The following is a 10,887-nucleotide window of genomic DNA, read 5'->3' on the forward strand; positions in this document are numbered from 1 at the left end:
GGGATGCAAAAGACACTGCATGCGTATATTCCATTGGCTTACCAAACAACAAGGTGCTTCAAAGGGTGAGACAACATGAGCTTTTGTTCAAGACAACATTTGGGTGGTGCACAGATAGAAAGCCACTGGGGGATTTCACTACAAATTCTAAATAAACGTTCAAGACAGCCCAGAGCACTTTCCATCAATGAAGGAGCGACTCAAAAGTTAACTTACATGATTTTTTAATTTTTATAGATGCTACTTCTCTGAAACTTGTCACAGCAAACCTGCGCTCAAAGTGACCATACAATATCATTCCATATGGTACAAATGACATCTTTTAAAAGGCAATATGTAGTGGTGATCTCTAAAGATTCACCTAAGGGACAATTGGTTAAATTTAAGGACATAATTGATATAGTTTTATAACTAGGACTGTTGTTACTGAGAACACCATCTCTTCTAAATATGTCACAGTGTAGCCTACCCCTGTGGATGAGTAGCCTATGCTCTATAACCGTAGTGGTGATTGCAATCTCCAAACTAAGATGTTGGCCAACAACTAACGTGAAAAACTATTTATATGGACAATTTCTACCCAATAAATGTTGCTGTTGTCTAACAATATTGAGTCGTATGCTTCCAGTGCCATCTACTGACAAGAGACAGGTAGCACAGAGCCTACCATTCAAGACTATTCAAAAACGTTTCTGTGTGTGAGCCCAACAGTGAGCCATATGGCTCTTATGTCATAGAAGGTGCCAGTGCTGTCACTAGTAGGCCTACTTAATTTCTCCATGCAAATATTATTTATTATTGGAAGTAGTATAGCTTTGTCCTACACGCAGCGTACAACCCATCATGAGAAGCTGTATGCTAAGAAATGCAAGTTGAGTAACAGGACTAACCGTTCTGTAATTTGTGTTCTGCTTTTAGTTTAGTATTTTTCGAGGTGTTATTCATTAAAATACTTAACACATAGTTTTGAGTAGGAAGCGAGTGAGAAAACAGAGTAGGAAGCGAGTGAAGGATTAGAGGGCAGGACACGATGAAAGATGATTGAAATTCAGCCACAGAACGGACTTGGAGCGTGCTCTTGAACACACTCCTTCCACCCGGAAATACGAATAATTCCCAAAGATGGCGGAGCAAGGGCCAATGGCGATAGCTATGCGGCTAAGAAATCAACTCCAGTCCGTATATAAGCTCGACCCGTTACGAAATGAGGTAGGTACCAATTAATTTCGGACTCTATAGACCAGTGAGAATTGTTTGAGTTGATCAGAGCTGGATCTAGCCGCATAACTAGTTACGACGAGGAAAGGCAGCAATGCGAGCGCTTTCTCCCGTCCCTAAGTGATGGGGAGAGAGCTGCCTACCATGTGTGCGCAGGCGTGTGTGTGGAAGAAGTCTACTCGTGTTGTTGTTCTGGGCAGCTAATGCAGGTAATTCGTGCAAATGTGTACCCTTCAAACTACCCATTCCCCCCGTTGTACACCAGAAACGCGGTGCATTGTTTGTTAAAATACTAATGTGCGTTTTGCATGGATAAAATATTTTGACTGATGTTAGTTCTTACACTTATTAACTAGTAGCAGCTAATTGTGTTTGCTAGGCTAGCTAGCTTCTCGTGACGGGCTTGTCAAACCTTGCTTGTAAAGTGACTGTCTTAACGTTACCTGTGTCCAATATTTGCAATTCCGTGTGTAGCGTACTGGGTTGCTAACTATAACTTTATAAAGATATAACGTAAGGTTAGATGCTACACTTATTTGCTATTGTGTTAGCAATCATAACTAGGTACAATGTTGCAGTCACCTGACACACCCACCTGCTCAAAGTAGTGGAAAAGAGCACGCGCAATGTTATTCGAATGAACTCACCAGGCTCCTCTAGAATATCATCATTCTGCTATTTATTTATTTTTACTTTTACACCAAGTAGCAACAATGTAACGAAACTGCATGGGATACTTTATATTCTTGAGATTTCAATAGCAACTTAATATTGTTGCAGGAGGAAGTGAAGTTGAAGATCAAAGACCTGAACGAGCACATAGTGTGTTATCTCTGTGCTGGGTACTTCATCGATGCCACAACTATTACCGAGTGTCTGCATACATGTAAGTGGGCCTAGCCTGTGTTTTCTATGTTTTGGCTTATGACGTTACCTCTCTAAGAAATAGGCAAACTTTTATAGACTTGTGAACTAGCCGCCTTACTGCCTGTGAATGCGTACAAATCAAAGTTTGTTGGTCTCGTACACAGATTTACAAGTACAGCGAAATACTTATGTTTCTAGCTTCAAAAGTGCAGTAACACTATAATAACGAAAGTATATGTGGACACCCTTCAAATTAATGGATTCGGTAATTTCAGTCACAACTGTTGCTGCCGGGTGTATAAAATCGAGCACACAGCCATGCAATCTCCAAAGACAAACATTGGCAGTAGAATGGCCTACTGAAGAGCTCAGTGACTTTCAACATGGCACGGTCATAGGATGCCACCTTTCCAACAAGTCAGTATATCAAATTTCTGCCGTGCTAGAGCTGCTCTGCTCAACTGTAAGTGCTGTTATTGTGAAGTGGAAATGTCTAGGAGCAACAACAAGTCGGCCATGACGTGGTAGGCCACACACTCACAGAATGGGATCGCCAACACTCACTACCGAGTTCCAAACTGCCTCTGGAAACAACATCAGCACAATAACTGTTCGTTGGGAGCTTCACGTGAAATGGGCTTCCATGGCCGAGCAGCTGCACGCAAGCCTAAGATCACCATGCGCAATGCCAAGTGTCGGCTGGAGTGGTGTAAAGCTTGCCGCCATTGGACTCTGGAGCAGTGGAAACGCATTCTCTGCAGTGATGAATTAAGCTTCACCATCTGGTAGTCCGACAGACAAATCTGTGTTTGGTGGATGCCAGGAGAACGCTACTTGCTCAAATACATAGTACCAACTGTAAAGTTTGTTGGAGGGGGAATAATGGTCTGGGGCTGTTTTTCATGATTTGGGCTAGGCCCCTTAGTTTCAGTGAAGGGTAATCTTAACGCTACAGCATACAATGACATTCTACACTTCCTACTTTGTGGCAAGTTTGAGGAAGGCCCTTTCCTTTTAAAGCATAACAATGCCCCTGTGCACAAGGTTAGGTCCATACAGAAATGTAATTTTGATCAGTGTGGAAGAACTTGACTGGTCTTCACTGAGCCCTGACCTCAACCCCATCGATCACCTTTGGGTTGAATTGGAATGCCGACTGTGAGCAAGGCATAATCCCCCAACATCAGTGCCCAACCTCACTAATGCTCATGTGACTGACTGGAAGCAAGTCCCGCAGCAATGTTCCAACATTTAGTGGAGAGCCTTCCCAGAAGAGTGGAGGCTGTTATAGTGGCAAATGGGGGACCAACTCCATATTAATGCCCATGATTTTGGAATTAAATGTTTGACGAGCAGGTGTCCACATACTTTGTCATGTAGTGTACATAGTAATATAAGTTTGTATAGTGCATTTTAATGTTATTATAAAATAACCTCCTTTTTCAGGGACATTAATGGCCAATGTCTCTTCTGCTTCTATTTCAGTCTGTAAAAGTTGTATTGTGAAATACCTCCAAACCAGCAAGTATTGTCCAATGTGCAACATAAAGATCCATGAAACCCAGCCTTTATTGAACCTGAAATTGGATAGAGTGATGCAAGACATTGTCTACAAACTGGTTCCAGGACTTCAAGAAAGTAAGTACATTGAAATTCATACAATAATACTTGTTCTGATTTTTGTTACATAGTACTTTAATGGTTTTATTGTTTCTCCTGTTTACTTAGGGAAAAAGCTCTTAACTCCTAATCATCTAATTTGATAAGTTCTCATACAATGAGAACTAGTGTAACAGTGTTACTTAAACACCTGCGTCATTACATTATCAATTTAGCTTGATAAAAATGTATATTTTTTATTTTACGTGGTAGTATTTAAGGTCCTTATTTTCTGTTCTTTGTAAACAGGTGAAGACAAGAGAATAAAGGAATTCTATCAGTCGCGTGGGCTTGAGAGAGTTGTCCAACCGTCTGGGGAAGGTAAGCCTTTAGATTTTAATTCGATTTTTCATGTTTTGTGAATCTACAGCTTCTACTTTTACATGGTATCTGTGTGTCACCCCTAGACTCCATACCAGATGCAGGATTACCTTTTACCAGCTTTGACCATTCCAAGGCCCACTTCTACAGATATGACGAGCAGGTCTCGCTTTGTCTAGAGAGGCAAAGGTAAGCTTTCGTGCCATGTCTTGACAACTACAGTAAGTAGCCTACTGTCTATTCTCAGACCGCAGGTGGATTATCACTGATACTTAGTGCTTAAATTCAGTTTTTTGTTTTTACATCCCCCCCCTCAGTGTTTCCGGTAATTGCCAACTATTGTCCAATAAAAATACATAAAAGCCAACAAATAAAAACATTGCCACCCTAGAATATATCCTGTTTGCATTGGCTCTGCATGGAAATTGGTTCAGATTGTCTTTCAATCGCATCATCTATGTACTCTGCCTGTCTGTCTTGAGCTCTCTTTAACATTTCAACTGGTACCGGCCTGCAGAGTTTCCTGCGCCAGTGAGTCAGTGTGACGGGCAGAAGTGTTTAAGTATTTTATGATGTTTTGTAAACTGGTGACAATGATTTGAGCTATAATAGCCTACCATGCAAAAGGCAGGTGTCCTGCTGGCTTGTCAATATGCTGTTGAAACCTGGACGTTTTACTTCATGAGGCATGTCTTACTTTGCTTCAAAGTAGCCTGTAACCAAAATCCCATCACAGAAATGTGATGGCAATTATTTGATGAAGACTTCCTCATGTGTTCATGTACTATGGGTTTTCTTTCATTGTCTAGCAGCCAAATGTATTATCCTAGTCATTTTAGCAACTCACGGTAGTTCTTTATCTCGCCTCTTTCAAAATTTCAAAGGGATGTTTCTATCTGCCCATGAATTAACACACAATACCCCATAATGACAAGGCAAAAACAGGTTTAGAAATGTTTGCGATGTATAAAAAAAATAATAATTGTGAAAACATTTACATAAGTATTCAGACCCGTAACTTAGTACTTTGCCAAAGGTGCTTCAACAGTGATTACAGGCTCTGGTCTTCTTGGGTGTGACGCTACAAGCTTGGCACACCTGTATTTGGAGTTTCTCTACAGATCTACAGATCCTCTCAAGCTCTGTCAGGTTGGATGGGGAGCGTCACTGCACAGCTATTTTCCGGTCTCCAGAGATGTTTGATCGGGTTCAAGTCTGGGCTCTGGCTGGACCACTCAGACATTCAGAGACTTGTCCCGAAGCCACTCCTGCGTTCTCTTGGCTGTGTGCTTAGGGTTGTCCTGTTGGAAGGTAAACTTTCGCCCCAGTCTGAGGACCTGAACACTCTTGGAGCAGGTTTTCATCAAGTATGTCTCTGTACTTTGCTCTGTTAATCTCGATCCTGATTAGTCTCCCAGTCCCTCCCGCTGAAATGTCCCCACAGCATGATGCTGCCACCCATGCTTCACCGTAGGGATGGTGCCAGGTTTCCTCCAGACATGCTTGGCATTCAGGCCAAAGAGTTCAATCTTGGTTTCATCAGACCAGAGAATCTTATTCGTTGTGGTCTTCCTTTCGGTGGCTTCTATCTGGCCACTACCATAAAGGCCTGCTTGGCGGAGTGCTGCTGAGATGGTTGTCCTTCTGGAAGCTTCTCCCATCTCCACAGAGGAACTCTGGAGCTCTGTCAGTGACCATTGGGTTCTTGGTCACCTCCCTGACCAAGGCCCTTCTCCACCGATTGCTCAGTTTGTCTGGGCAGCCAACTCTAGGAAGAGTCTTGGTGGTTCCAAACTTCTTCCATTTTAAGAATGGAGGCCAATGTGGTCTTGGGGTTCTTCAATGCTACAGAAATTGTTTGATACCCTTCCCCAGATCTGATCCTCGACACAATCCTGTATCGGAGCTCTACGGACAATTCCTTCAACCTCATGGCTTGGTTTTTGCCCTGACATGAACTGTCAACTGTGGGACCTTCTATAGACAGGTGTGTGCCTTTCTAAATCATGTTCAATCAATTGGATTTACCACAGGTGGACTCCAAGTTCTAGAAACAGGATGCACCTGAGCTCAATTGAGTCTCGTCGCAAAGGGTTTGAATGCTTATGTAAATAAGGTATTTCTGTTTTTGCTTTGTCATTATGGGGTATTGTGTGTAGATTGAGGATTAAAAAAAATATCAATTTTAGAATAAGGCTGTAATGTAACAAAATGTGGAAAGTCAAGGGGTCTAAATACTTGGCGAATGCACTGCACATTGCAGCGCCTAAAACTTTAAGAAATAATTATCAACATTTTAAGCTGAATATTCTGATCTTGTTCCATCAGCCTTGTTAATTGATACAGCGTATACCTACACTACTTTGACACACATTGTGGGGATTAAGGAGTATGCAATACCCACTGAAAAATAACTGGGTATACAGCTTATACCTGCATATACCCTCCACTACACCACTGATTGGCAGTGAGCACTTCAAAAAAAACGAGCTTAACCTTCACACGGTGACATTCAAATGGGTTTCTATTAGATATAGCCGGTAAATTTCACATTTTAAAATGAAAATCCGTCACATGTTTCCTGAAATTCTGTCCATTCAAAATGCCCCTTAAAATCCCTCCCAGTGTTTCATGCTTAATCATGTACTCTCTTGTCCCTACAGTTCATCTCTTTCTGAAAAAAAAGATAAGACCAAACTGACTCTTCAAGTAAGTTGTATGTGGAATGGAACCACATGCCACCAGAGGTCTGTTAGTTTAACTTCCAGTGGTCTGTTCTGTTTGGATCGGGTCTCCAAAAGCAATGCTTCCCTCAATTGCTTTTGCAATTGTATTTAATTTGAGTATCTGTCAGTCCCTAATAGAATTGCCCACACATTTCTTGGTATTTCCGTTTTTAATTCTGTAATCACGTGTGGAATTGGAGTTGTAGTAATGTTGCTCTGCCTCGTCTCTGCAGCAGAAGTTTGTGCGCTGCTCGGTCCGAGCTGAGGTGAGACACCTGCGTAAAGTGCTATGTCATCGACTGAATGTGGAGAAGCACCAGGTCAGTTGATTGTTTAAGAGGGACATATCAGCACCATTTTACATTACATGTGCAGTGTACCTATTTGCAAACAGTCCAAAACTACAACACAGGAACCATGTCCTATGACTACAAAAGTGTAGCCTATTAGGTAATCCCTTGTTGTGCAACTTTTCAGTCGAGTGCTTTGAATATTATACACAAGTTGTATTTTGAGTATGTGAATGTTTCAGAGAATTGGAAGTGGAGCATATGTGCGCTTGTACAGTTGACCCAGGACCAGTTGTCATGTTTTGTCCTCACTGTGTGGTCTCCATTTCATCACAGATCCAGATGTTGTTCAATAATGAGTCCCTTCCAGATCACATGACCATGAAACGGCTGTGGATCTCTCACTGGTTTGGCAAGGTACCTCCAAGTTGAGCCAACAATTTCATACTGAATTCCTTTACACTTGAACTTTCTTTTTCCATTTGGACGTTCTGCGGTGGAAACGGCATTGTTGGATTTAAGGAAATAAATAATATTCCAAATCAATATTCTGTAGTGACTTCAAATTATACAATGTCTATGGCAATTTTACTCTCAATTCAAACATGTTTTCTAGCACAAGAAAGTCATTGTATGTTACTTAGAAAACGACATTGTTTGGGGGTAAGACATTTTGTCTCACACAATAATTAAACATAAGAGTGCATACATATTTAAAGTTAAATCATGCTGACACTGATCTCACTGTACATCTTCCTTCATAAATCCAAATAATGAATTGTAGTGCGAGAAGAGAAAATACTTTTTGACTTACCTCAAATCTTGTAATAGGGTTATAATTGATTTGGGAGTTTCTTCAGATTAGTTGGATTTATGTTCACGTAGGATCACTTGAGACATATGTAATTAATTGAGTATTTTTATTCCAGGCTCAACCGTTGGTCCTTCACTACACTATTAAGGACAAAAGGACAAGATAGAACTTTTCTTGCCTGGCTACCCATCCACATCACTCTGGCCAACTGATGTTTCTTGTCCACCATGAGTCTGGGTTTGCCCCCCCCCCGGACAATTTCTAGAATGCAAACACATTCTGATTGGTCCCAGAAACCGATGGGTTGGGCCAGCGCCGGCCTACATGATGTCATCAACTTTGATACTCTTTGTTAGACGATCCAATCGCTGATATATTTGTTTTGTAGAAAGGCCTTCATTTTGAAGTCAGACAAACAACTTCTAGGATGGCAGTTTCAGACTGAACGTATGTAGCGATCAATAGACTCATTGGTTGTTTGGCAACAACCACAACCAACGTGTGTGCGACTATGGGGCAAAACAGACACGGTTGGCTTCGATTGTTGACATGTAAACTAGTCTCGATGTGCAAATGTATTTGTTTTATATAAGCAATGAGCACTTGTCTCTTCATACATTAGTTGTTGGTTAGCTAGTGAATTTTTGCCATCTTAGCATTGACATGAAATCAGTCAAACCTCAAGACACGGTATCAAGAACGGTATAGCTGAAAAGAGCCACCTACGATTCCCCACATGGCAACTCTTTTCGTTGTTGCTAGCTAGTGACCATTCAGAATCCTCACAAAGCACGGCTTCCGGCCTCAGAATTACATTTGGGGTGAGTTGTCAGGCAAGGACTTCCCCCTTTCTAATGACCTCAGCAGCTGTATATATTTTGTATTAAATATATTCTATTTTAATAGTGTGTATATATTTTGCTTGTTTTGTATTTTTGAAAATAAATATTTTAAAGTTGGACAAATGTGCAGCGTTTTTTTTTTTACGGTTATCTGTGGAGATTTGCACTTTTTTTTATTTTTTAACGGTTGCTATGTTCAATTATAGGAAGCCAACATCAGAATGGAAGCAACTATCAATGAACCTGTGCAATGTTGTCTCAAATCAGTCATGGAAGTTATAACCTCAAATAAAAGCATTGAAGCTTTAGTAGTGCATTTATTAAAGGAATGAAATTATGTACACTTTTATAGACCAGAAAATTAACCTTGTCACTAAAATTGTAATTTATTAGTTGACATTTCAGTGGTGCAAGTCTGGAATTATCAAATTGGAGTAGTGCTAAACTAACACTGAAGAACTCTAAATTCTGGTAAATAATTTTGTTCTCAGAAGCACCTAAACTCCCATGAACTGTACAATATACAGTGGAACTGACGTTCTGTACATACTTGATGCTATTTTACAGCCCCTTTATGGTTTGTGCTGATGAGTCACGCTGGATAGGAGCAGCTGATGTCCAGGCATGCCAGTATTGGGAATCGGTGCTAACTCAGTCCTTTTGCATAAACTCACTATTCTCAAAGCTATACCCAAATCTCATACTAGATACCTTTGTTTTAATATGACTGTCAGACGATTGGTTCTAATGTTCTTTCTTCATTAAGTGATAACATCCCACTAGGTGGCAGACTTGATTCATTCTACGCATTACTTCACTTTTAGGTTGACTGAGAGACCATCCCTATGAGGGGCATTATCAGTGGAGCTATGGTGCTGCTTGACATGTTTAGAAATTTTTTTCTCATGCCATCTGTGTCTTTCTAATATTACTCAGTCATAGAGGATGATTTGTGCCATTGAGTCAATGTTATTCTCAGTCATGGCCTTTTTTTTTTACACACACCATACATTCCATGTAATATTTTGTAGCACAGTATATTTGGGCTTTAAAACCAACTGATGGGTATCTGTAACCATATCAAAGGGCATCTTTTCGTGCAAAACAAAGTATGTTGAGCAATACATATCCACTGTATGCTAAAGAAATGACCAGCTATTTACTTAAAGTATATGATGAAATTGTAATGATACAATAATGACCTATTGTTTATTTGGGATTCATTAAAACATGCACCACTAGGCACCATGCAGTTACCACTTGTTGAATTCTTTGAAGTATTGTTAGTAGAAAGTACACATTAAATACCATAAAGTGTCATCTCAAAACTGATATAAGTACATAGCCTACTTCATAGAATGTGCATATGTGAGTACATTCCTTAACTAACCATCAAGAACAGTGGTGCCAGGCCAATGTCATCATGGGCTGTGGGAGTGGGGATATTGCATGTGCATAAGATTTGTAGGCCTAAACAAACTCAAGGTACCTAAGTGTGGCTAAACAACCTCCCTTAAAATTATTACTTTTGATCACTCAGTTGTTATTCTCCATAAGTGTTCATTTGCAAATACTTGAAATTGTGCATGCCACAACCAGAGGGTTATACAACAACGCAGGATAAATGAGTTAGCCAGCTAACTTTGATTTAAAAAAACAAACAGAAATAACAGATTTTGTGGTTAATTAACTAAGCTAAAAATATGTTTTTGGTTGTTGAGTCAATTAGACATTGCCCATTAATGGCTTATCTTGCCCCCCCCCCCCCAAAAAAAAAAATTAAAAAGGTTATTCCACATTTTTTAGGCAAGTTAGCTGGGTAACTCACTGATATTCTTTGTAGTATACCCCTCCAGTAAAACATTTGTAAGCCTAACAATGTGTAGGCCTACCTCCACTGTAATTACACTGAACCTGCCAATGTAACTACTATGTTAACACACAGGAATTATTAGGGACACAATGTAAAGAGCCCATGCTTAGAATCTATAGTTCAAGTAAGACTTGACCAGTTGAGCACAAAGTAGCCTGTTCATCTGTAATAATAACTATTGCTATGGTTATTTCATTGTTAATACATTACTATTAGAAATAATTATTACACTCACACGTTTCCCCCTTCTTCGTTTAGCTGGCATTTGATTAAACAA

General features: G+C 40.2%; 1 protein-coding gene across 5 annotated transcripts; it reads left to right on the forward strand.

Annotated features, from left to right (window-relative positions):
* Nucleotides 1–1,047: 1,047 nt before the first annotated feature.
* On the forward strand, nt 1,048–8,860 carry LOC139574416 (polycomb group RING finger protein 1). 5 transcript variants are annotated; one of them, XM_071398962.1, is made up of 9 exons: nt 1,048–1,209; nt 2,002–2,104; nt 3,571–3,723; nt 3,994–4,065; nt 4,152–4,254; nt 6,729–6,774; nt 7,025–7,111; nt 7,418–7,498; nt 8,011–8,860. In XM_071398962.1, exons 1-9 carry the CDS (start codon nt 1,123–1,125, stop codon nt 8,059–8,061), a joined length of 783 nt encoding a protein of 260 aa, XP_071255063.1. In that variant the 5' UTR covers nt 1,048–1,122; the 3' UTR covers nt 8,062–8,860. The 5 variants fall into 5 exon arrangements, with proteins under 5 accessions (XP_071255063.1, XP_071255061.1, XP_071255062.1 ...); XM_071398960.1 differs by having other exon boundaries at nt 1,048–1,208; nt 1,995–2,104; XM_071398961.1 differs by having other exon boundaries at nt 1,051–1,209; nt 1,999–2,104.
* The last annotated feature ends 2,027 nt before the right edge of the window (nt 8,861–10,887 follow it).

This window comes from Salvelinus alpinus, chromosome 4 (assembly GCF_045679555.1).
Source record: "Salvelinus alpinus chromosome 4, SLU_Salpinus.1, whole genome shotgun sequence".
NCBI lineage: Eukaryota > Metazoa > Chordata > Actinopteri > Salmoniformes > Salmonidae > Salvelinus > Salvelinus alpinus.

What these genes read in the sequence shown, in the direction of transcription:
- LOC139574416 (XM_071398960.1), top strand. Translation starts at nt 1,123, where the DNA reads ATGGCGGAGCAAGGGCCAATGGCGATAGCTATGCGGCTAAGAAATCAA. An exon ending in CTCGACCCGTTACGAAATGA is followed by an intron (nt 1,209 to 1,994) that starts GGTAGGTACCAA and finishes CTTAATATTGTT; the next exon opens with GCAGGAGGAAGTGAAGTTGA. An exon ending in TGAATGTGGAGAAGCACCAG is followed by an intron (nt 7,112 to 7,417) that starts GTCAGTTGATTG and finishes ATTTCATCACAG; the next exon opens with ATCCAGATGTTGTTCAATAA.